Source organism: Loxodonta africana, chromosome 18 (assembly GCF_030014295.1).
Source record: "Loxodonta africana isolate mLoxAfr1 chromosome 18, mLoxAfr1.hap2, whole genome shotgun sequence".
NCBI classification, from domain to species: Eukaryota; Metazoa; Chordata; class Mammalia; order Proboscidea; family Elephantidae; genus Loxodonta; species Loxodonta africana.
In genome coordinates, this window is record NC_087359.1 from 3,340,613 (window position 1) to 3,368,327 (window position 27,715).

At 40.7% G+C, this 27,715-nt stretch overlaps 1 protein-coding gene across 7 annotated transcripts in view; it reads right to left on the reverse strand.

Annotated features, from left to right (window-relative positions):
* The window catches only part of RB1CC1 (RB1 inducible coiled-coil 1), a 135,526-nt gene that overhangs the window by 78,854 nt on the left and 28,957 nt on the right, over positions 1-27,715 (reverse strand). For 2 of the 7 annotated variants that reach the window (XM_010599545.3, XM_010599543.3), the window contains exons 2-5: positions 9,570-9,684; positions 2,270-2,391; positions 943-1,069; positions 560-730 (exon numbers count right to left, since the gene is read on the reverse strand). In XM_010599545.3, coding sequence (XP_010597847.1) covers positions 560-730; positions 943-1,069; positions 2,270-2,340 — 369 coding nt within the window. In that variant the 5' untranslated portion in view covers positions 2,341-2,391; positions 9,570-9,684. Of the gene's footprint in view, positions 1-559; positions 731-942; positions 1,070-2,269; positions 2,392-8,375; positions 8,509-9,569; positions 9,685-13,267; positions 13,492-27,715 lie in introns of those variants that run through there. The other 5 variants (XM_010599544.3, XM_023538868.2, XM_064270412.1 and 2 more) reach the window with 5 other exon arrangements.

Sequence of the window (27,715 nt, forward strand, 5' to 3'; positions counted from 1 at the left end):
AACACAGTAACGACTGTGAAGATGGTGCAGGACTGGGCAGCATTTCATTCTGTTACACACAGATAGGGTCCACGTGAGTTGGAACCAACCCTACAGCACCTAACAACAAGAGCAACAACAATGAGCTAAGATGGTCCCTGCCTCGGTTTGTGCTAGATTACTAAGTGGAAGTTTGGTGGTTTAAACCCACCCAGCAGTGCAGCAGAAGAAAGGTCCGACAATGTGCTTCCGTGAAGATTCCAGCCAACAAAATCCTCTGGAGCTCAATTCTACTTAGTAACGTAGGAGTTCACCGTGAGTCAGAACTGACTCGGTGGCAATGCATAACTGAGCTAATGTGCATGAAAACATTATCATTTATATGAATAAGACATAATTTTAAAAAACTTTCCACACCCACCAGTTTGTCACCAGGCAGTGTTTCATTCTGCTACATGGGTTTGCCATGAGTCAGAGCCAACTTGACAGCAACTAACAACAACGTTTTTAATTTTAAACTATATTAGATGCAAATAATGAATTATATTGTAGTCTTAAAAAATAATTGTTTGTATCTTACCACTGCAAGTTGTGTCCTTGAAGCTACAGTGTGAAAAACTGCAGGCATCATAAGAGACTCTTCAACTTTTATTTCCATGTCATTTTCAGTTGAAAAGGTAGTTTTAGGAATAGCCGGGGGACGATCACATAAGATCATTTCTTTATTAAAAAGAAAAATTGGATTTGTGTCCTATATTAAAAACAAAAACATGTAAAAAAAAAAAAAAACTGAAGTAGTATGTATGATCTGATAGTTATTCAAATGCTCAAGATCAAAATAAAACTTTCATATTGCCTTATACACGTAGCACATAAACCATACTTCTGAATGTTGAGTTCCCACCTCCCTATCTCATGGGGAAGGTAGAGTATCCTTGTCCAAAAGGGCTCTTGGACACCTACCGTCCCAGCGCTGTACGTGCACACTCTTCGATCTGCAGCCATGCATTCTCCTCCATTGACCACGAGCACCTGGTGCTGAATAGCAATCTTGTATTTACTTTGAATGGCATGTTTAAGGTCTGCCACACTTTAAAACAACAACAAAAAAAACTTGGTTATTTATATTTGTCCTAATGACAAGTATTTTTAGTCTAATGACTTTAACCTCAAGTCTGAATTCTTAAAATTTTCCCCAAAAACATACATAAAAAATATAAGCTTCTTGTTTCTTCAGCTGGATTTCATAATCAACTAATTGGCTGATCTTAGATGAATAAAGCATCTGTGTGCCACATCCATAAAACATGCCCATGAAATACAGGAGGTACACAAATTATATGTGTGCTCTAAATATAATACAGCAAAAGAATATGCTTAAATTGGCATCAGTATGCTAAAATCCTCAGAATGTATTAAACAAACTACACTAAGTCCAAGCTACAGGAAAGTTCCTTTTCTCTCCTATCTTTCCTAAACTTTCCTTTAGATGTAGAACTATATTTAATGAAAACTAGTCCTTTGAAAAAATAAACTAATTCCATAATTCCATATTTAAAACTAAGACATAAGCAGATTTAGAAATAATATTTACTGCACCTATCTCCTTCCCTCTTCTGGGAGGTCTGAGAGCTCTCCCCACTTTCCAAAAACAGGAGGAAATTTATTATCAAATACTTGAAAACCCTGCAAAGCTGAAGTTCCACTAGTCTGGATAAAAAAGTTTCTTTTATTCTCTCATTAACAAACAAACCCTATTTACTTTATTCACATGAAGGAATAAAAACAAAAGATCAAAGAAAAACATAGGAGAAGTGGACTTTATCAAGAAATGTAATCCACAGAATGGGAAAAAATATTTGGGAATGATAGATCTGAGATGTGTTTAATATCCAGAATACAAAAAGAACTACAACTCAACAACAAAAATCAAAAAATTTAAAAAGAAAATATACAAAAGACCAATAACAGCAACGAGGTTTAGGAACTTATAATGATAGCTTTGTTTGAAATCAGTTTTTCTGTTGTTCTTGCTTATGGGTAGGATTGTTTATCGTGGACAATATTTTCATGTAAACAGAACAAAGGACAACAGAAAAAAAAGACAACTTTAGCACTTCTGAGAGAGATGACAATTGTATTCATAATGCATTGGGATAAATGATTTAAGAGTTGGCACATGGCTGCTCTTCCTTAATAATGGATTATTTTTCTCAAAACCAATTATTTCTTTTCAAACGTTTTACATGCATACAAAATGGAAAATTAGAGAATATATGAAATAACTCACGTTTGCACTGTAAGCTCAGTGTCAAATGTTAGGGTAGTTCCAGTATTGACCAGAAATACATACAACTTCATGATGATTTTTCTAGATTCTGTGAATTTACACCTCACACTCTGATACAGTTGCTAAAAGAAACAGAAGAAAATCGATCAATTTTACACACAACAAATACAAACACTTTCATCATAAAAAACAGCAATCTTAATCTATGGTTAACTGTACAACTCAGTAAACTGCTGCTTTAAAAAAAAATGACAAAAATGAGACAAGCAGAGAAAAGCATGACTGAGGTCAGTGATTAGAACAAAAGTCGGTATACTTACGTGTACATTTTAGACTGTTATCATGTTATTCCTCTACATTAAAAATAAAAATACAATGTTTCATCAAACATCTTCTAATTCCAAAAGTTGTTTCCCTATTTTTGCCTGTTGTTTCATGCCATCAAGTAGATTCAGGCTCATAGTGACCTTGTGTTACAGAATAGAACTACCCCACATGGTTTCCTAATGAGATGGACTGACACAGTGCCTGCAACAATGGGCTTAAGCATAACAATTATCGTCAGGACAGCACAGGACCAGGGCAGTGTTCCATTCTGTAGTACACAAGGTCGCTAAGGGTCAGAACCAACTCAATGGCACCTAACGACAACAATCTTTACAGGAGCAGATTGCCAGGACTTTTCTCTTGCATAGCTGCTGGTGAGTTTGAACTGCTGACCTTTCAGTTAGGAGCCCAGTACTTTGACCACTGCATTACCAGCCTCCTTACAATTTCACTTGTTATTCTTAGGTGCCGTCGAGTTGGTTCTGATTCACAGTGACCTTATGTACAATGGAATAAAACACTGCCCAGTCCTGTACCATCCTCACAGTTGTTGCTGTTTGAGCCCATTGTTGCAGCCACTGTGTTCATCCATCTCAGTGAGGGTCTTCCTCTTTTTCGCTGACTCTCTACTCTACAAACCATGATGTCCTTCTCCAGGGACTGATCCCTTCTGATAACATGTCCAAAGTCCTTGCCATCCTCGCTTCTAAGGAGCATTCTGGCTGTACTGCTTCCAAGACAGATTTGATCCTCTGGCAGCCCACAGTATATTCAGTATTCTTTGCCAACACCATATTTCAAATGCATCCATTCTTTCTCGGTCTTCCTTAATCACTGTCCAGCTTTCACGTATACAAGGCGAATGAAAATACCATGGCTTGGGTCAGGTACACCTTAGTTCTCAAGGTGACATCTTTGCTTCTTGACACTTTAAAGAAGTCTTTTGCAGTAGAATTGCCCAATGCAACAATTTAATTTCTTGACTGTTGCTTCCATGGGCGGTAACTGCAAATCCAAGTGTCTCAGGCTGGGCTCTCTAGAGAAGCAAAACCAGTAAAGCATACAAATATATAGAGAGATCTATATCAAGAAAACAGATCATGGGATTGTAGAGGCTGAAACGTCCAAAGTCCATGGATCAGGATAGAGGCTTCTCTTGATTCACAAAGCTGCAGGGGCTGGCGAACCCAAGACTGGGAGGTGGAAGGGCAGGGCTCCCACTCACAGGCTGCGAAGATAGAGGAATTCCAAGATCAGTAGATAAGCTGACAGCTCAAGTCCCAAGAACCAGAGGTCAGACGAACAGGAGGCAGCCACAGGATCCAGACCAAGCAAAAAGCCAGAACATCGGCTTATATTCAGACGTAGGCCACACCCCCAAGTAAACCCCCTTCAACTGATCGGCTACTCACAGCAGATTCCATCGCGGGAATAATCACATATAAACACTGAGAATCATGGCCCAGCCAAGCTGACACACTATATTAACCATCACAGTCCACGCCCTGTCAACTTGGCACATGTACACATCTCCTTAAACCATACACAATCTCTGAATAAAGACAATTACAAAGTCATACTTGTGCCTAATATGATACAAGGAACACACATAAAATGGAAAATGCACTGGTTCTGTGTACGTGTTATATTTTATAAGCAAACAAAAATATCAGATGCACACATACAAAACAGAAATACTCATAGCAATCACAGTCCTTGTTTCTGTAACTGGTCACATGGTTGTCACTGATATTTAGAACTACCTTCTTCCATCACGTATTCTGTGTTTCTATTTGCCCTCAGCAAGCACCTCAGTTGGTCGTGGTTCTTTGCCTGGTGGGTGACCCAAATCCTCATTCCTCAAGGGTCTAGGCCATTAGCAGTCGCGTTGGAAACGGGTTGCTGTAGTTTTTAATCGCAGGGCATGGTAGTATTAAGAGATGCCCCAAGGGGTCTCCTACATTCCATATACACTCTTCTTTACCTCCATTATATAATATCAATCAGATTTCCTCTTGGTAATCAGGATCAATCACACCAACCAAGATGGGGTAACTCCCTTCTTTGCCTGTTGATCCAGAGGCATAAGGAGCCCACTTCAATGGAATCAGTGATATGTCTCCAGGTGGAAGCATTCCTCCCTTTGGAAATAAGACATCTAGATATGCAGAGCATAAGGTCCTGGGGACAGGAAGCAAAAATCCTTCGAGTGGGTCACTAAGGGTAATAGTGAGTGGTGCCATTCCCATTTCCACCCCTTGATTCCTGGACCCATGAATCCTGACTATAGGAGGAACAGCACCATACACTGGACACTGGTTTAGAGCATATACACCCTCCTGGAGAACACCGCCCCAACCCTGCAAGGTACTGCCACCTAGCTGGTACCGTAATTGGGTCCTTAGAAAGCCATACCATTGTTCTATCAAGCCAGCAGCTTTGAGGATGATGGGGGACATGGTAAGACCAGTGAACTTCATGAGTATGGGCGCAATGCCACAACTTGTTTGCTGTGAAGTGAGGCCTCTGATTGGATGCAATACTGTGTGGGATACCATGATGGTGGATAAGGCATTCTCTAAGTCCACGGATGGTAGTTTTAGCAGAAGCATTGTGTGCAGGGAAGGCAAATCCATATCCAGCGTGTCTATTCCAGTAAGGACAAAACGCTGCCCTTTCCACGATGGAAGTGGTCCAACACAATCAACCTGCCACCAGGCTGCTGGCTGATCACCTCAAGGGATGGTGCCATATCAGGGACTCAAGTGTTGGTCTCTGTTGCTGGCAGATTAGACACTCACTGGTGGCTACAGCCAAGTCAGCCTTGGTGAGTAGAAGTCCATGTTGCTGGGCCCATGCATATCCTCCATCCCTGCCACCATGGCCACTTTGTTCATGAGCCCATTGAGCAATGACAACAGCAGCTGGGGAAAGAGAATGACTAGCTTCCACAAAATGCGTCATCCTACCCACTTGATCGTTAAAATCATCCTCTCCTGAGGTCACCCGTTGGTGAGCAATCACATGAGACATGAATATCTTCACTTCTTTGGCCCATTCAGAGAGGTCTATCCATATACCTCTTCCCCATAAATCTTTGTCTCCAATTTTCCAATCATGTTCTTTCCATGACCCTGACCATCCAGTCAAACCATTTGCCACAGCCCACGATTCAGTACACAGCCACACGCCACGCATCTGGCCATTTCTCCTTCCAAGTAAAGTGAACAACCAGGTGCACTGCTCGAAGTTCTGCCTGTTGGGAGGATTTCCCTTCACCACTGTCCTTCAGGGAGGTCCCAGTGAGGTGCTGTAGTGCAACCGCTGTCCACTTTCGGGTGGTGTCTGCATATGTCGTAGAACCATCTGCAAACCAGGCATGAGTTTTCTCTTCTTCAGTCAGCTGATCATAAGGAACTCCCCACAAGGCCATGGGTGCAGACTGGGAGATGAAAGGCAATGTGCCAGGAGTGGAGACCATGGGCATTTGGGTCACTTCCTCATGCAACTTACTTGTGCCTTCAGGTCCTGCTTGGGCCAGATCTGGAACTGCTGCTGTGCATGTCCAACTTTATGACTCTGTTGGTCAGATAACACCCAGTTATGATAAGCAGTTCAGGCCATATGATGACTTAGTGGCCCATGGTTAGGCATTCGGTCTCTACTAAGGCCCAGTAACAAGCCAAAAGCTGTTTCTCAAAAGGAGAGTAGTTATCTGGAGAGGACGTCAAGGGTTTGCTCCAAAATCCTAAGGGTCTGCGCTGTGATTCACCAATAGTGCCCGCCAAAGACTCCACATAACATTTCTATCTGCCACGGATACTTCAAGCATCATGGGATCAACTGGATCATATGACTCAAGGGGCAGAGCGGCTTACACGGCAGCCTGAACCTGCTGCAGAGCCTTCTCTTGTTCTGGGTGCCACTCAAAGCTAGCAGCTTTTCAAGTCACTTGACAAACAGGCCAGAGTAGCACACCCAAATGAGGACTGTGTTACCTCTCAAACTGAAAGACAACCACTACGCATTATGCTCCGTTTTTAGTTGTGGGAGCAGCCAGATGCAATACCTTATTCTTCACTTTAGAAGGAATATCTCAACATACCCCCACACCACTGGACCTCTAGAAATTTCACTGAGGTGGAAGGTGCCTGAATTTTTGTGGGATTAATTTCCCACCAACTAGCACGCAATTGTTTTACTAACAAGTCCAGAGTCATTGACACTTCTTCCTTACTAGGTCCAATCAGTACGATGTCATCAATGTAATGGACCAATGTGAAGTCTTGTGGAAGGCAATCAAGGTTCCTGTGAACTAAATTATGACTTAACGCTGGAGAGTTGATATAGCCACGAGGTGGCCAAGTTAAGGTCTTCCCAGCTGAAAGCAAACTGCTTCTCATGGTTCTTCGAAACAGGTACGGAGGAAAAGGCATTGGCCAGATCGACAGCTACGTACAAGGTGCCAGGAGATGGATTAATTTGCTCAACCAATGAAATTACATCTGGAACAGCAGCTGCAATTGGAGTCAACCTCCTGGTTAAGTTTTTCATAATCTACTGTCATTCTCCAAGATCCACCTGTTTTTTACAGGCCAAATAGGCAAGTTGAATGAGGTTGTGGGGGGAGTCACCACCCCTGCATCCTTCAAGTCCTTGATGGTGGCAGTAATCTCTGCAATCTCTCCAGGACTGCCGTATTACTTTTGGCTTACTATCTTCCAGGTAGGGGAAGTTCTAATGGCTTCCACTTGGCTTTTCCTACCATAAAATCCTATTTGTCAGGGATCCAGTGTGGGGGTTCTGCAGTTGCTGAGTATATCTATTGCAATAATGAATTCCACAACTGGGGAAATCACTACAGGATGGGTTCAGTGACCCACTAGACCTACTGTGAGACTGACATGAGCTAAGACTCCATTAATAACCTGACTTCCATATGCCCCCACTCTCAGGGCAAAGCTATGAAGGCTTCCTAGACATATCCAAACACCTCACACAATTGGTTACTAGGTTAAAACGCCTGGGACCATAGTCCTGTGGGACAACTCCGCCAATTGGCATTGGCATAACATAGTTCATAAAAATAATATTCTACATTCTAGTTTGTTAAGTAGCGTGTGGGGTCTTAAAAGCTTGCAAGCTGTGGTGCAACTGACCACTTTTACGTGGCCTTTCTTGCCATGGTCTTGTAACTCCACCCAAGTAATCGGGCAGGACCGTGCAGATAGGGTAATTGTGGCCTAGTGAGAGGACTGGTCAGTTTTGCCATCCCGCTGGGCTCGAGGTGAGGCGCAATGGAAAGGATCCTACCACCATCAAGGAAGAACAGCCTGGAGCAGAGAACGCATCTTTTGGACCCAGGATCCCTGCACCGAGAAGCTCCTGGACCCAGGAGACAGAGTTGTAACAGCGAAGACAGTGAGAAGCAGTGGCCGGAGAGGCCAGCAGGAGACCGACCACACAGTGGGCTTCCTAGCCCATGCAGCAAGAAAGCTGAATACTTTTGGGTAGAGGTCGAGGGCCAGAGAAAAGTGTGCCTGCGAGCAAGGCTCACAACAGGCTGTCCTGAGGGAAGAACTATACCCTGAGTGTTCCTGATCCTAAATTGTAACCTGTTAACTTTCCTAATAAATCCCATAATCATGAGTATTGTCTGTGAGTTATGTGTGGCCACTGTAATGGATTATAGAACTCAATAGAGAAGTAGAGAGCACTATGGGAGGGGCAGTTGGCGGCAGAACTGGTAAAGATGGCAGGGAGAGGAGGTATATCTGACCTCCACCTTATAGGAATCAGCTTTGAGTAGTTGATCTTGATACTCCTCCTCCCTTGTGAAGTTAGAGGTCAGAAACCATCTTCATGCTGTTTTTACACGACTGGACATCTAAAATACAAGTATTGGTTTCCACCTGGAACAAAAGAAAATAAAGGAAACCAAAGACTCAAAGAATAAACTAGTCCACAGAACTAACCCATTGCCATCAAGTCAATTTTGAATCATAGCAACCCTATAGGACAGAGTCAAACTGCCCCATAGGGTTTTCCAAGGAGTGGCTTGTGGATTTGAACTGCCAACCTTTTAACCCCTGTGCCACCAGGGCTCCTAATAGCCCACATGAACCACAGACTCATCGAACCTGAGACAAGAAGAGCTAGAGGGTGCCTGGCTACCACTACCCACCGTTCTGACCAGGGACACAACAGAAGGTCCTGAACAGAATGAGAAAATAAAGTAGAATAAAACTCAAATTCCTACAGCCAGACTTACTGGACCAATAGAGACTAGAGAAACCCCCATGACTATCACCCTAAGAAACCCTTTGTATTTGAAACTGAAGTCACTTCTGGAGGTCACTTTTCATCCAAATAATATATTGGCTTGTAAAATAAACAATATAACTCATGAGTACTGTGCTCCCTTAAATAACCAAGTATATGAGAGCACACAGTCAACATTTACCCTAAAACAAAACTGAGACGGTTAAGAGGGTCAGGGAAGCTAGATTAATGGAAACAGAACAAAAAGAATGGAAATAATGAGAATGCTGACACACTGAAAATGTAACTAATGTCAGAGAACAATTTGTAGAAAAACTGTTAAATGGGAACCTCGTTTGCTATGTAAACTTTCACCTAAAATACAATAATTATTGATTTAAAAAAAAAAAAAACTTCATCTATCAAGTACCCTCATCTATAAAGACATAAATAACAAAATCTAGCATTTTAAGCAAATACAGGTTTAAATCCCAAAGACTCAAAAAAGTGCTGAAAGACAAGTATGAACAAAATCCCAGAAGTTAGCAGGCATCTTCCTTTATCTTTTTCCATATGATCCTTTGAGTACAGTTATCAGGGATGAAGAAGCAAGCAAATAGGTTTTAAAATTAAAACAACACTTCCAAAACCATTTCTTAAAAAAAAATGCACTAGATCAACAACTGCTATGAAGGTAAAAATTATGACTTACCGTCAAGCACTGTGAAAAAGACTACCACTTTTCTTAAAATGCAGATTAAAACTGGTTTATATTTGCTTTGCTGGATATCGGCAACTGAATGGCCTTCTTGGTTAAACTCAGTAAACTGGAAAAGAAAATTTTCTGGATCAGTATAAGGAGGCACAATCCAATATGTAACAGCATATGATTAGTACACTATTTCCTGCTTCAAAATTACTTCTTCTAAGTCTCTACTTGGACTCTTTCCTCTAACTACATATTCTCTGAAACCACAACCATATGGCTCCCACTCAGACCATTCCATTAAACTCCATCAGACAAGAAGTCACTACTGAACTCCCTAGAACTGCCAACCCCAAAGCCATTTCTCAATCCAGAGATTAAGTCAAATCCCCTGGGGTAGACCTTGGCCCCATTTTAACTATATGATCTTGGGCAAGTTACCTGTCTGTTTCCATTTTCATGAAATAAAAATCAAAATGGTATTTTGTGCCTACCGACAATAATCTCTGCTACTTCTGTCTCTTGGTACCCCCGTTCTAGTATCTTCTCCCCTCTTGAGTATGGGCAGGACTTATGACTGTGTCTAACCAATAAAATATGGCAAAAGTAATAGGATAATTTCCCTGATTATGTTACTCAAGGGTATAACTTCTGTCTTGCCAACTGACTCCTTACAGGCTTTGATTAAGTAAACCACAGTACGAAGAGGCCCGTGTAGCAAGGCTAAGGGTGGCTCTGACCAACAGCCAGCAAGAAAATAAGGGCCTGCAACCTGCAAGGCACTAAACCTTGCCAATAACCATATGAGCTTGGAAGCAGGTGTCCTTCCCCAGCTAGCCCTGGTTGACACCTTGATTGCATCTTTGTGGGAAACCCTGAAGCAGAGGACCAGCTAAATTGTTCCCAGAACAGAGTACGTATCATAGGGGTTAGTGAGAATTAATGAGAGAATTTTTTTGTGTATTGCATGATCCTTGGCACATAATAAGCATTCAACAAATGACCCTCAGACACCTTCCTCAGCTATTCTTCCTTCCTCTACCAACTCTAAAATGTCTGGATTGGATTTTAGTAGTGTTTTAAGGCTGCTAAGCAAAAGATCAGCAGTTTGAATCCACCAGGTGTCCTTGGAAACTCTATGGGGCAGTTCTACTCTGTCCTGTAAGGCTGCTGTGCGTCGGAATCGACTCAACAGCAAGGGATTTTTTTTCCTCACTTTCTTGTACAGGCAAGCTCATGTGCTCCCATGGCTTTGACAACCACCACAGCTGACTTCCAGCCTAGCTCAAATGACTCTAGAGCTGCATTATCCACCCAACCCTACCCAAACAAATCCAAATTCATTTCCTGGTATGCATTTCAATGTTGTTTCTAAAAGGGTACTCCTTATCTTCTCTGCCTAGTAAACCTACTTGCTGGAATCTACATTCACCAACTCTCATACACTTTCCTAGATCTTTCATCCTCACGAGATATATACATCATCAGTACACACCAGTTCTGCCCTGTCAACTCTAATGCTCAAGTTTTTGTTGAGCATCTATGTCTACTCCTACTGCTGCTGACGTTCATCATCTCCACCTGCTCCACATCTCCTCTAGCCCTAATCCACCATCCTCCCATTACCTTCAAAGAGATTACTCTAAATGCCAGGCTGATCAAGGTTTTCTGCTGCTTAAAACCCAAGGTGATCATGATAATTTTTAAAGATGTGTTGCCATTTTATGAATACTTACTATATCCAATGCCACTATTCTTATTACTTTGTTATTCCACTTGACGCTCACAAGAATCCTTTAAGGTAGATACTATTATCGCTCTCATTTTACAGAATTTGTCAGGTTAGTAAGTGACAATTCCAAGCCAGGCAGTCCAACCCCACTGTCCCGTACCTTTAACCACAATTGAGCTTCTGCCTCTCCACCAGATACAACTTCCCACTCTCATTCTTCCTCCACTCCGGGCTTTTCACTCCCGAACACCACACTGCTTAAACTCTGAACAAATCAAGCTGTTTAAAGTCTCCATGCCTTCAGAGGGCCAATTCTCTGGCTTAGAATCCTGCCCCCGGCCCTGCCTGCTCTGATGGCTCCTTCTCTGCCCTCCCGCTCATGCATGCAATTTCTTCCACAGGCTCAGTGACACATAATCAATCACTTCATGATCTGTACTAACTATGCCTGCACACGCTGTGCTGTTTCTTTTCATATTTCTCACCTCTGATGAATAGCAAGGACTATGCATTCCTGTGACATAGCTCTAAAATACTTTCTGAATAAAATTAAATGTGAACACTCCCAAGAAGTCTCTTTATACCTTTTCTCCCACTACTCCTATCTGTAATAGCACCTCATGTCAGCACAGAGATCAGTCAACCCTCATGGAAACATAAATAAGCATCTTTAAATCCTTCTTTAAATGTGATCTTACCCCACTACTCCTACCCCATATTCCATATTCCCAGCCCCAGTCGCTAGACTTATAATTTTAAAAAATTGTAAAATGGTGTTATTTCATAAATGGAGATCACATGAGGGCTGCACAACTTCGAACATACTAAAAACCACTAAAGTATATACTTTTAAAGGATGAATTTTATGGTATGTGAATTATGTCTAAATTTAAAAAGTGAACATCCAAAGTAATTAGTGTTACCGTCCATTTTTTTGCTTCTAGTGTCACATATTCATCTCTAATATTAACTTTGTGCTTACTATGTGCAAGGCACTGCGATAAATACTTTATATATAACATTACATAATCCAATCCCCAATTACATATGAGGAACCACACTCCAACTTGCGCAAAGTCATAGAATAGTGACAGGACCACGATTTAAATTTCATGTCTTTATTCTTTCTGTCCACCAGCAGGGTGTCCACATAAGCCACCTGCGTGTTTATACACCTGGGGCGTTCAGCTAGTATCCACCACTCATCTGTCAGTTTGACGCACTATGCAGGCCTGCATGTTGATACGATGCTGAAAGCTACGCCACTGTTATTTCAAATACTAGCAGGGTCACCAAGGGTGGACAGGTTTCAGCAGAGCTTCCTAAGGGTGACTAGGAAGGAAGGCCTGGCAATCTACCTCCAAAAATTAGTCCAAAAAACCTCATGGGTCACAAGAGAACATTATCCAACTCGCCTGCTTGGGACACATCATGAGGGATCAACTGCTGGAGGATGCCATCGCACCTGGTAAAGTGGAAGGTCAGTGAAGGAGACACTCAGATGGACTGGCGCAGTGGCCACAGCGATAGATTCAAACATGCTGGCAACTGTGAGGATGATGCTGGACCAAACGACATTTCGTTCTGTTGCACATAAGGTGGCCATGAGTTGACATCGACTCAACAGCAGCTATCTCTCTCCCTATTCTTTCTGTAATTTCTAACAGAATATCTAAAATCACCCCAAAACAAAAATTCCAAGTATAATCAAAACTAGAAAGTAACTTCGCTGCTTGAATATATGCCCACCCACTGTACTACGAAGTTCTGACAGATAAATCTGATAGATTATATTAGACTATATATAGAAATGAATAAGGAAGACCGAAGAGTTGACGCCTTTGAATTGTGGTGTTGGTGAAGAATAGTGAATATACCATGGACTGCCAAAAAAACAAACAATTCTGTCTTGGAAGAAGTACAACCAGAATGCTCCTTAGAGGCAAGGATGGTGAGACTGCGTCTTACGTACTTTGGACATGCTGTCAGGAGGGATCAGTCCACGGAGAAGGACATCATGCTTGGCAGAGTACAGGGTCAGCAGAAAAGAGGAAGACCCTCAACAAGGTGGATTGACACAGTGGCTGCAACAATGGGCTCAAGCATAACAACAACTGTAAGGATGGCGCAGGACCGGGCAGTGTTTCGTTCTGTTGTGCACAGGGTCGCTATGAGTCGGAACCGACTTGATGGCACCTAACAACAACAACGATAGAAAAAAGATTTGTGTTCTCAAGCCCTATGTGGTTAAAGTAGCCAAAGGATAAAATTTTCAATGTTTTTCTTTAAAGATATATAAAGCAGAACATTCAAACTTCAGGTAGCCAATCAATGTGCAACCAATGTGTAACTGAAAACTTCCTACATCAGTTGCAATTGGGGCCCCTGCCAGGTGGCCCACTGAATAACTCAAACTTTTCACAACAACCTAAAGAGTATTTTAAAGTTCCGAAAACTGTATCCAGAATATATTTTAAAAAATAAATAAAAACTCTAAATAAGACAAAAGCCCAACCAGAAAAATGGGCAGGATTTAAAGATACTTTACAAAGATGGCAAATAGTGTATGTTCCATATCATTAGTAATTAATGAAAAAAAAAAACCAAACACACTGACACATGCGACAAGGTGAATCAATTTAAAAAGCACTATGCTAAGGGCTGAGATGCTAAGCCAAAGAATTCAGACATAAAAAGTTACATACTGTTTGGTTCTACTTGCATGACCCTTTAGACAGGAGAAAACTCCCCACTGTTGTCGAGTCGATTCAAACTCATAACAACCCTATAAGGACAGAGTACAACTACCCCATATAGTTTCCAAAGTGTAGCTCGTAGATTTGAACTGCCGACCTTTTGGTTAGCAGCCGAACATTTAACCACTGCACCACCAGGGCTCCAAAGAGAAAACTACAGAGGCAGAAATCAGGTATGTGGTTTGCCAGAAATCAGTGGTGGAAAAATGGGACTGGCTGCAAGGGGGACCTGAGGGAACTTTGTGGGTGACAGAAATGTTCTACATCTTAGATACACTCATGATCACACACAACTGTGTACATTTTTCAAAACTCAAACTATATACTTTAAAAGGGTGAATTTTATTCTAAGTAAATTATGCTGCAATAAAGCTGACCTTTAAAAAACACTCCAAGAAGATGTCTAACGGTTACTTTAACAATTCATGTGGACAGTGAAATGTATGGTAACTACTAATTCAAGAAACGTTTACTGTCTTCCTTGGAAGGTGTTTTCTTGACTTAAGTACCATAAAAGTTAGTCTTGTTAGTAACACAAATAATCCCCGCCTAATTTACCAGTTTGCAAACTTCTGGTTTTTACATATTTCTTCTTTAAATTACTGATGTGGTCATTAATAGTGACCACCAAATAGTTCTGGTTCCTCTATGTTCTAACACCTGGTAGAACTGTACTTCCTGCTCCTTTGAGGCTACGTATGGCCATGGGACTGGCACTGGCAGATAAATATGAGGGGGAGTAAGATGGAACACTTCTAGGTAAAAGCTTTAAAAGCCATTGTACAAGTTCCACATCACCTTCTATTTCTGTAACAGGATGAAGTTTTAGTCCACCTGGGTCCCTGTGCAAGGTTCCCTGCCAACCCCTACAGGGCATGTAGGGTGAGAAAAATAAATATATGTTAAAGTCACTAAAATTCTGAGGGTTCTGTTCTGCATTATCAGTCTATCCCACCTAATTATTTTTCTTGCCCTAATAAGCATTTCCACATTATTACAAATGCTTCATAAGCATTAATATTAATGCCTAAAAAAAAATTCCAATTTGTGAATTCACTTACTGCCTTGCAGGTTTTTATTTTTATTTTTTAATCTCACAGACATATCTTTTTTAAGATGGATTCCTAGAAGTAAAATTGTCAGGTCAAAACATTCAAATATTTTTAACACTACTAGTGTTATGTTTGAAGAATAAATTGAAGTTCTCAACAATTTTATTCTAATTGGATCAACAATCAACGCCCATGGAAACAGCAGTCAAGAAATCAAATGACGTACTTAACTGCACTGGACAAATCTGCTCCAAAAGACCTCCTAAAGGACCTCTTTAAAGTTTTAAAAAGCAGAGATGTCACTCTGATGACTAAGGCAGGACCTGACCCAAGCCTTGGTTTTTTCAATCACTCCATATGCACATGAAAGCTGAACAATGAAAAAAGGAGACAGAAGAACTGATGCATTCAAATTCTGGTGTGGATGAAGAATACTGAATATAGCACGGACTGCCAGAAGAACGACTGATCAGACTTAGAAGAAATACAACCAGAGCGGCGAGACTTCAGCTCATGTAAATCAATCGCTAGAAAAGGATAACACAACTGGTAGAGGGCCAGTGAAAACGAGGGAAAGCCTCCATGAGACGGCCTGACACAATGGCTGTAACAATGGGCTCAAACATACCAACAATCAACCATGAAGATGGCCCAGGACCAGGCAGCATTTCTTTCTTTTATATATAAGGTTGCAATGAATCAGAGACAACTAGACAACTAAGTGTTACGTTAAAAAGTTGCTTCTTCCCAAGACGTTTTTATCAATTTATACTCCTCAGGCCATATATATCCAATCAGTGTAATCACCTTATCATTGCCAGTATCACATTATTAAATGACTGCTAGTATTATTCTATCATTTCATATTTACATGTCACCTTTGATTATTAGTGAATTTGAACTTTATTCACAGATAGGCTAATATATATGAGGCATTATGCTAGACATTCTAACAGTGAAGGCGGCAAGAAGCACGTGACTGGGACTGGTCTGAGGTGACTTTCCCAGAATCTAGAAGCACAAGAGATTAGCCACAGGGTTCAACCATAGAAAAGGTATGTGGAACTAAGAGAACTTGGTAGGAGACAAAGCTAGAAGAATAAGGAATCAGATTATTGCTTTAAATAAAGTTTTGTTCAATGAATGAATGAATTGACACTGAACGCCAAATTCAAAAGTACCGGCTTTTGTTTTCTGAAAGAATAGCTAAAGTGTGGTGACTAGAATGAAAGGAATATTGGTGGCAGAGAGGTGACCTATTAACTCATCCAAATCCAACACTTAGATTATGTGCCAGGCTCTGGATATTCTGTGAACAAAACAAACATGATCTTTGCCCTTACTGAGCTCACAAACTCAAGAGAGAGAGACGCATTAAACAGGAAGAGACTGAACACAGTATAAATAGACAGGTGAGTCCAGTCCGACTCACAGTGACCTTACGTACAACAGAATGAAATGCTGCCAGGTCTTACACCATCTTTACAATCGCCATTGTTGTTGCCACTATGCCAATCCATCTCACTGAGGGTTTCCCCTGCCCTCACTGGCCCTCTCACTTCATCAAATATGATGTCCTCTTCCAGTGACTGATCTCTCCCAATGATGTGTCCAAAGCTAGTGAGTTAGACGATGTTCTGCTGCGTTATACAGGGTTTTCACTGACTAGTTTTTGGAAGAACACCAGGCTTTGCTTCCTACTTTTAGTCTGGGAGGTCTGCTGAAATCTGTCCACCACGGGTTAACCCTGCTGCTATTTGAAATACCAGTAGCATAGCTTCCATCATCATAGCAAAACACAACCCACTGCAGTACAACAAACTTGACAGACAGGTGGAAAAAAATGGTATAAACTCTGATAAATGCTACGAAATAAAAGAAAAACACCGGGAGTAGATTTAAGTGATCAGCTACGGCCTCTGTGTGGGTTAGATTTAAAAAGCCAGACCTAAAAAGGTAGGGATAAACTAGACACATTTTTTTCTTTTCTTTATTTCCTTTTAAACATTTTCTACCTCTTCATTTTGATGCAATTTCACACTTTGGAGAAAACTTGCAAGAATAGCACGAAGGACAACAACAAATAGCACAAAGAACTGTTTCCTTTACCCAGATTACCAATTGCAAACATTCTGCTCCACTGGCTTCATCACCCATACATGCAGGTGTGCGTGCACGCACACACGTGTACACACACACACCCTACACACAGCTTTTCTGAACCGAGTAATCTGCAGAAAATCCTTTTATCCAGTAAAATATCAGGGTGTAAATATACTAAAAGAAGGGGTTTTCTCATACATAACCAGAGTACATTTACTGAATCACGAAATTCAACACTGATTTAATACTAGTATCTAAATCACTAGTTCATATTCAAATTATTGTCCCAGTAATATCTTTTTAGGTTTGTTGTTTTGTTCTTCCCTCCCCTCGTGGTCTAGAATCTGATTCAGGGTCACATGCTGCATTTAGTTATAATCTCTATTAAATCATCTTCAATCTGGAACAGTTCCTCAACCTTTCTTTCTCATGATCTAGGACCAATACTGCCCTCAACCCGTAAGATGCTTTACGAACTATTAAAGACTAAAGATGATCTCAGTTCCATTCCCTGTTCCACAACGCTAAAAACCAGTTGCCAGAGTCAATTCCAACTCCTGGCGACCCCATGTATATCAGAGTAGAACTGTGAACCACAGAGTTTTCAACGGCTGATTTTTCAGAAGTACATCACCAGACCTTTTTCTGAGGTGCCACTGGGTGGACCTGAACCTCTAACCTTTCAGTTGGCAGTGGAGCAATTAGCATTTGAGCTCTTTAACAGTTTGTACCAGTGTGGGGGTGGGGGCTGGGGGGGGGGGACTGTAGCAGCTACTATGTGCCCTGTGCTCAAATGGTAGAAAGGTACTAGACATTTGGACACTGCAACAAAAGCAGTATAGTCCCTAGAGTCTCTAAGCATGATAGTATGAAACAAAGGGGCGGGGGGAGGAATATATTCTACCACCATGTTAACAACATGCTAATCTGACAGAAAGGAAGACTATTAGCATATACTCCAGAATAACATGAGATGGGAAATGGCCTTTAAATCAAACATCAATCTCTTTATCTGGTGTTCAACCTAAGAAACAGCTCAACCTAACTGCATACTTCATGAACAACTTAAACTATAGTTTTGATTGCCCTGGTTCTAGGACCCATATTAAAATTTGACTTTGCTACACAGGCACACTTGATACCATTATTTATCATTTAGCTCATTTCTAAAAGTTCCTGTGATGTTAGCATATATATTTGTCTGTTTTGAAAAGCAGCTTCTGATCTACTTTGATATAACTTTTTTGTGGGTGTGTGTTTGAGAATATACACAGGACATACACCAATTCAACAATCTCTATATAAACAATTCAGTAACACTGATTACATTCAAGTTGCACAACCATTCTCCCCCTCCTTTTCTGAACTGCTCCTCCCTCATGAACACAAACTCACTGCCCTCTAAGGTTTCTATCTAATCTTTTCAGTTGCTATTGCCAATCTGATCCCATATGATAGTTCTTTAAAAAAGCAAAATGCTCAAGGCATTCTTTTTAATAATTTTTTAAAGTAATTTTTATTGTGTTTTAAGTGAAAGTTTACAAATCGTCAGCCTCTCACACAAAAACCCATATAAAACCTTGCTAAAAAAAAAAAAAAAAACCAGTGCCATCGAGTCAATTCTGACTCATAACGACCCTATACACCTTGCTACACACTACCAATTACTCTCCCCCTAATGAGACAGCCTGCTCTCTCCCCCCACTCTCTCTTTTCGTGTCCTTTTCGCCAGCTTCTTACCCCCTCCACCCTCTCACCTCCCCTCCAGGCAGGAGATGCCAACCTAGTCTCAAGTGTCCACCTGATCCAAAAAGCTCACTCCTCACCAGCATCCCTCTCCAACCCGTTGTCCAGTCCAATCCATGTCTGAAGAGTTGACTTCAGGAATGGTTCCTGTCCTGGGCCAAGAGAAGGTCTGGGGGCCATGACCACCGGGGTCCTTCCACTCTCCGTCAGACCATTAAGTCTTGGTCTTATGAGAATTTGGGGTCTGCATCCCACTGCTCTCCTGCTCCCTCAGGGGTTCTCTGTTGGGGCAATCATCGGTTGAAGCCGGGCACAACCTAGTTCTTCTGGTCTCGGGATGATGTAGTCGCTGGTTCTTGTGGCCCTTTCTGTCTCTTGGGCTCGTAATCACCTGGTGTCCTTGGTGTTCTTCATTCTCCTTTGATCCAGGTGGGTTGAGACCAATTGATGCATCTTAGATGGCTGCTTGCTAGCGTTTAAGACCCCAGACGCCACTCTTCAAAGTGGGATGCAGAATGTTTTAATAGATTTTATCATGCCAATTGACTTAGATGTCCCCTGAAACCATGGTCCCCAGACCCGAAGGCAGACATTCTTTACTAGTTTAGCCAAATTAATATTTGATTTTAATTAGACTTTAGAAAATATTTTTAGTTTTTAAGATTATCTCAGGGCAATAGTTTCAGGGGTTCATCCACCCTACATGGCTTCGGAATGTCTGGATTCCATGGGAATTTGAAATTATCTTTTGCATTTTTCCCCATTTTGATCAGGATTCTTTTTTAGTATCTTTGATCAAAACATTCAGTAATGGTAGCCGGGCACCATACAGTTCTTCTGGTCTTATGGCAAAGGAGACAGTTGTTCATGGAGACAATGAGGCTCAGATTCCATTTCCTCCTCTTGTTCCTGATACTTCCTCTGTGTTGCTCCAGGTGAACAGGGAATAATTGTTATCTCTTGGATAACATCCCATGTTTTTATCCAGTATCTATTTTAACAAGATGTCCCTTCTGAAGCTTAACTCTCTTTATCCTCATTCACTGCTAGATACCACAAAGGGCCTACCTAGAGGAGCACAGAGAAAAATCTAACTAGTAAGGAAATAAGGCATTATTACTCCATGGTCCACTAGTACTGGTAGTCTGTGAGTAAAGGTTAGGTTCATGGCTTTCGTGGCACAAATTGTTCTTATCTACCCCACATATCCTAAGTAGATGTTACATAAAATAAATACTAACTGCTAAGAAACCCTGATGGCACAATGGTTAAGAGCTACAGCTGCTAACCAAAAGGTCGGCAGTTCGAACCCACCAGGCGCTCCTTGGAAACCGTGTGGGGCGGTTCTACTCCACCCTACAGGGTCGCTATGAGTCGGAATCAACTGACAGCAATGGGTTTGGTTTTTTTTTTGGTTTAATATCTACTGGGAGCCCTGGTGACACAGTGGTTAAGAGCTTGGCTGCTAGTCGTTAAACGGAGTCATTATACCAGGTAGTTTATAGGCGCTACCTCACTTATTTTATTGTTAACATGCAAGACATCCATATTATTACTATTTCCATTTGCAGATAAAGATACAGATTTAGGGGTTACTCAACTTGCCTACAGGCCAGAGTCTTGAACTCAGGTCAGTTTACAGCACTTATTCCATAATAAATATCAACTGAGAGCCTAGTATGTACTAGGCATTTTCTTAGCTTTGGGAAGAAAATACAAAATGAGATAAAATTGCCTGCCCTCGTGAAGCTTACATCCTACTGGGCAGCATGAAAATTTCCTATGTATACACCAATTCCATGATATCAACCTTGAGGGGGGAAAAAAGCTATCATCATAGTTACAACAAAGCATTTAAGTAAAAACAAAAAATAAATCCCCAAATACATACTTTCACATTTCTGTTTTATTCTTAAAAGATAACGATACTCATACCATAACAATGGTGACTATCGGTTGAAAACATAACTACATAAACCAGGTACATGATACATGATGTTCTTACAATTCCTATTGTAAGAAGGGTTATTTTAACGATGATATTGAGAAAACTATATAGCTCAGAGTTCAGTTACTTCCCAAAGTCCTGAAACAAGAAAGTAGCAGGAACAGAGTTAAAATCCACATGTGGCTCAAAGACAAAGAAAGGACATGAATGGAATACAAAAGATCTACTGAAGATCCCCTCTACTGCATGACTTGCCACTTTCAGAAATCCCAATACTCCTTTTTTCTCCCACAAATTGAACTCCTTTATCAACCATTTTTAAATCTTCATCTTCTGAATACAATACAAAAACTTCCAAGAGGGGGATGAAGCGGTAGAAATGCAACAAGGTAAGGTTTTCAGCTGAAAGTGAAGTCATTCAGCCACGAAACAGCAAGGACCTAGGTGCTAGGAAAACAAGATTTCCTTGGGTGCAAAGATGAGTTGGTGACTCTTGGTATGTAGCCAACTGGAAATCCTTCTGATTAGAATTCCACACCATGGGATTCTCTGGGACTGTGTATACTGATAGCTTCATAGCTAAAGAAATGTGTCCAGGGTATCAGTATCAGGCAATCTCCGGGCAGAGAGTAAAACTGACCACGGTGGCTTTTCCCTGCCAAGCCTGTCCTCAGGTGGTCCTGGGTCTGTAGTTTCCAAATGATGGTAACCGGGCACAGAGTATGCCCACCACCCTGGGCAACCCACTCTAGGTAAAAGAGGCAAGCTAGGTCAGAAGTCATTTCTTGTTATATAAGCGCCTATATATGATAGCCTAAATTTTGCCTTTCAGACAGCAAAGCCTAAAGTATTTACTATCTGTTCCTTTACAGGAAAAATATGCTGATTCCAGCTCTAAAACAGTTAACTAAAATCAACAACATCCATCTATCTATCTAGATATCCTATCAAAACTGGACAAGAGAAATCAACCTGAAATGGCTTCCACTGGCAAGGATAGGGCAATTTTTGCATCAAAAGATAATGGTTGAATAATACCAAATTCATGTGTTCATACTGATACTAAAAAACAAAATAAAGCCTTCACTGGCCATCAGGAAAGGTGAGCTAGGGCAGCAATCCATTACGAAAATTGAAAAAGGAGAAGAATTAAGCACTTATCCTGTCTTTCCTATATGAAATGTATTTTAGGATAATCAAATTGTTGGTAGAAAAAGTCCTTTTTTATAGAAAAACTACAGCTAATAATTGCAGATGAAATATACATCACATTTTACAGTGAAATAATGGATCTAGACATCAACGGATATTAAAGAATTGGGAGAAACGATGGATAAATTTAAAAGGGTAAATTCAACTGACAATACATTAGTCTCTGTATGTGATTCAACTAAAAGTACACAAAACCCACTGCTATCCTGTCGACTCCAACTCATAGCAACCCTACAGGATAGAGCACAATTGCCCCATAGGGTTTTCTAGGCTGTAATCCCTACAAGACCTGATCACCAGGTCTTCTCTCCCTGGAAGCTGCCGGTTGGTTGAAACCACTGATCTCTCAGTTTGCACCTGAACACTTTAACCATTACGCCACCAAGGCTCCTACATCTATAAATTACTCTTGCCAAAAAAAAAGTAAAATTTAATTATACCTATACATCTTTTTTTTTTATATATACATCTACCTAAACTTTAGAGGAAATATGTGGTTATAGATGAAAAACTCAATATTACAAGGCAACAATCAACTAAATTCAGAATTTTTCTCAACAAATAAATGGCTTTGAAAATTAAATAAAGGAAGGAAAGTTATAGATTAAAGAGACATAGACAAAATAATCAAATGCAATGTGTGGAACTCTTTGGATTCTGAATCAAACAAACTGTAAAAAAAACATTTTTGAGATAAATGAGGTAATCTAAATACGGACTAGATATTAGAAGAATTACCATTAGTCTTGTTCAGTATAACAGCATTGCAGTTATCAGAAAAATGAATTCTGAAAAATTAATGTGTAAAATAAGGTTTGAGATTTGTTTTGAAACAGTCCATCAAAAGTAAAAGAAGGGGGCGGAGCCAAGATGGCGGAATAGACAGACACTTCCATCGAGTCCTCTTTACAACAAAAACCTGAAAAAACAAGTGAAACGAGTGTATTTGTGACAAGCTGGGAGCTCTGAGCATCAAAGGCAAACCTGGAAAACAATCTGGGAGGCAGGGGGAGAAAGAGGCCCTTACGAAGTGGAGAGGAGTTGCCAGACCTGAGTCACAGGGAGCCCTCAGGCACCATTCCCAGAGCCGCGGCGGCAGTGCCAGCGGTCCTAGCCTTCGGCCGCAGTTTTCTCAGGGAGAAGCAGCCAGCCACACAGCCCACTCACACCTCCGGAACCTGAGGAGAACGGAGCTCTCGGCAAAAGCTAAGTATGTGCTTATATTTTGCCGCACCCCCCCACCCCCACCCCCACCCCAGCTTCAGCGGCTGAGTCCCTGGGCCTAAGATAGACTCTGGTGAGCACCTAGAGCCATCCTCCCGGCCTTGGGGAAGGAAAAAAATTGCAACTAGGGGGAAAAGATAATTTGCTAGCTCCATTAACTGGGGGAGCTCAGGACAGAAACAGATCCTGTCCAGGAATAAACTATCCGTGGACCTTGTGCACCTTTCCCTTCTGCATGGACCTTGTGCACCTTTCCCTTCTGCATGGACCTTGTGCACCTTTCCCTTCTGCATGGACCTGTGTGGGCCTCTTTCCGGAGAATACGCCCTTGTTGGCAAACTCCAACCATTTCCGCTGTGCGGTACAGAGGTGAGTGTTTGATGTTTGACACTGCTTCGCCTATTAAACAAGGTCCTCACCTACCCACAACAGGGACTTAAGGACTGGTAGGCTCCACTCAGGTAACCCAGCCACCTGCGACAGGGGTCCAAAGATAATTGGTACCTCCCAGTCCTTACAACAAAAACTTTAGGTGCCCATGGTCCCTCTGTAGAACCCACCCACCAGCACGATCTAGGCAACAGAGACGCATTTTCCTCAGAGACACTTGGGGGTCGGCTCTCAGCCACCTGCCTTGGTAAGAGTGTCACACCCTGCTGTAATAACGTACCGCTATATGCGCCAATCACCCCTGCCCCTCTAAGACTGTAGGACAGAGTCTGTACCACACACTTGATATCAGCTACCTGAAAACGTGAGCTGAATTCATACAAGAAAACTGAATGGACTCCTAGACTGATATACCTGATAACAGCTCTAGCCAGCTGGGGACACGACACCAGAACTCCAAGGGTGAAAATAATATAGGTAGCTCACTCAAGCAATCCATAGCAGTAGACCAAAACAAAACAAAGCAAGCAGCTGCAACACAGTAAGCAAGCATAAACTCATACAATAACTTACAGATGCCTCGGAGACAACAGTCAGTATCAAGTCACACAAAGAAACAGGCCACGATCACCTCAACAAGATATCAAAGAATCCAGGGATCTTCTACATGAAAGTACATTCCTCGAATTACCAGAGGCAGAATACAAAAGTTTAATACACAGACCCCTTCAAGATATTAGGAAGGAAATGACGCAATACACAGAAGCAGCCAAGGAACATACAGATAAAGCAACTGAAGAAATTAGATTATTCAGGAAAATAATGAAAAGTTTAATAAGCTGGAAAAATCCACAGACAGACAGCAATCAGAAATTCAGAAGATTCACAATAAAATTACAGAATTAGATAACTCAATAGAAAGTCAGAGGGGCAGAATTGAGCAGGTAGAAGCTAGAATTTCTGAACTCGAAGATAAATCACTTGGCACTAATATATTTGAAGGCAAATCAGATATAAGAATTTAAAAAAATGAAGAAACCTTAAGAATCATGTGGGACTCTATCAAGAGAAATAACCTACGAATGACTGGAGTACCACAACAGGGAGGGATAACAGAAAATACAGAGAAAATTGTTGAGGATTTGTTGGCAGAAAACTTCCGTGATATTGTGAAAGATGAGAAGATATCTATCCAAGATGCTCATCGAACTCTACATAAGGTAGATCTTTAAAAAAAGTCACCGAGACATAATCAAGCTTGCCAAAACCAAAGATAAGGAGCCAATTATAAGAGCAGTGAGCTATAAAAGAAAAGACATACAAGGGAGAGCCAATAAAAATAAGCACGGACTACCCGGCAGAAACCATGCAGGCAAGAAGGCAATGGGATGACATATTTAAAAAATTGAAGGAAAAAAATTGCCTGCCAAGAATCCTATATCCATCAAAACTGTCTCTTAAATATGAAGGGGAAATTAAGACATTTCCAGATAAACACAAGTTGTGGGAATTCGTCAAAACCAAACCAAAACTACAAGAAATACTAAAGGGAGCTCTTTGGTCAACCCAGACACGGAAATCCAAAAAAAAAAAAAAAGCCCAACACCGGGTAACAGCAATGTTATTATATAAAAGAAGACAACATTAAAATAATAAAGAGGGACTAAGAAATGTAATCATACACCTTCCATATGGAGAGGAAGATACGGCGATACAAAGAAATAAAAATTAGTTATAAATTTTGAAAAATAGGGAAAATAATAAGGTAACAACAAGAGAGACAAACTATCCTACTCATCAAAATAAAATACAAGGGAAAAATACAGACTCAGCAGAAACAAAATCAACAACAACATATTTGAGGAAAGGACAATATAAAAAGCAAATCTACTCAGCACATAAAATAAAGTGGGAAAAGGAAGCTGTCAACACACAAAAAAAGACATCAAAATGATAGCACTAAATTTATAACCTATCCATAATTATCCTGAATGTAAATGGACTGCATGCACCAATAAAGAGAGAGAGAGTGGCAGAATGGATTAAAAAACAAGATCCGTCTATATGCTGCCTACAAGAGATACACCTTAGACTTAGAGACACAAACTAAAACTCAAAGAATGGAAAAAAATATACCAAGCAAACAGCAATCAAAAAAGAGCAGGAGGGGCAATATTAATATCTGACAAAATAGACTTTAAAAAGTTAAATCCATCAGAAAGGATAAGAAAGGACACTATATGATTAAAGGGACAATACACCAAGAAGATATAACCACATTAAATATGCAGGCAATGACAGGGCTGCAAGATACATAAAACAAACTCTATCAGCATTGAAAAGTGAGACAGACAGCTCCACAATAATAGTAGGAGACTTCAACACACCACTTTCGGTGAAGGACAGGACATCCAGAAAGGAGCTCAATAAAGACACAGAAGATCTAAATGCCACAATCAACCAACTTGACCCTGTAGACATATACACAACACTCCACCTAGCAGCAACCAACTATACTTTCTTTTCTAGTGCACATGGAACATTCTCTAGAATAGACCACATATTAGGTCATAAAGCAAGCCTTAGCAGAATCCAAAACATTGAAATATTACAAAGCATCTTCTCTGACCATAAGGCCATAAAAGTGGAAATCAGTAACGGCAAAAGAAATCAAACACTTGGAAACTGAACAATACCCTGCTCAAAAAACACTGGGTTATAAAAGACATTAAGGATGGAATAAAGAAATCCAGAGAATCCAATGAGAATGAAAACACTTCCTATCAGAACCTTTGGGACACAGCAAAAGCGGTGCTCAGAGGCCAATTTATATCAATAAATGCACACATCCAAAAAGAAGAAAGGGTCAAAATCAAAGAACTATCCCTACAACTTGAACAAAGAGAAAGAGAGCAACAAAAGAAACCCACAGGCACCAGAAGAAAACAAATAAGAATTAGAGCTAAACTAAATGAAATAGAAAAAAGAAAAACAATTGAAAGAATTAACAAGACCAAAAGCTGGTTTTTTGAAAAAAATTAACAAAATTGATAAACCACTGGCCAAACTGACAAAAGAAAAACAGGAGAGGAAGCATATAACCCAAATAAGAAATGAGATTTGCGATATTACAACAGACCCAACTGAAATTAAAAGAATCATATCAGATTACTATGAAAAAGTATACTCAAACAAATTTGAAAACCTAGAAGAAATGGATGAATTCCCAGAAACACACCACCTACCCAAACTAACACAAACAGAGGTAGAACAACTAAATAGACCCATAACAAAAGAAGAGATTAAAAAGGTAATAAAAAAACTCGCAACAAAGAAAAGCCCTGGTCTGGTGGGCTTCACTGCAGAGTTCTACCAAACATTCAGAGAAGAGTTAACACCACTACTACTAAAGGTATTTCAGAGCATAGAAAAGGATGGAATACTGCCAAATCCATTCTATGAAGCCACCATATCCCTGATACCAAAACCAAGTAAAGACACCACAAGAAAATTATAGACCTATATCCCTCTTGAACATAAATGTAAAAATCCTCAACAAAATTCTAGCCAATAGAATTCAAGAACATATCAAAAAAAATAATTCATCATGACCAAGTGAGATTCATACCAGGTATTCAGGGATGGTTCAACGTTAGAAAAACAATTAATGTAATCCACCACATAAATAAAACAAAAGACAAGGATCACATGATTTTATCAACTGATGCAGAAAAGCCATTTGACAAAGTTCAACACTCATTCATGATAAAAACTCTCAGCAAAATAGGAATAGAAGGAAAATTTCTCAACATAATAAAGGGCGTTTATACAACAGCCAACATCATCCTAAATGGAGAGAGTATGAAAACATTCCCATTGAGATCGGGAACCAGACAAGGATGCCCTTTATCACCACTCTTATTCCACACTGTGCTGGAAGTCCTAGCCACAGCAATTAGGCTAGATAAAGAAATAAAGGGCATCCAGAT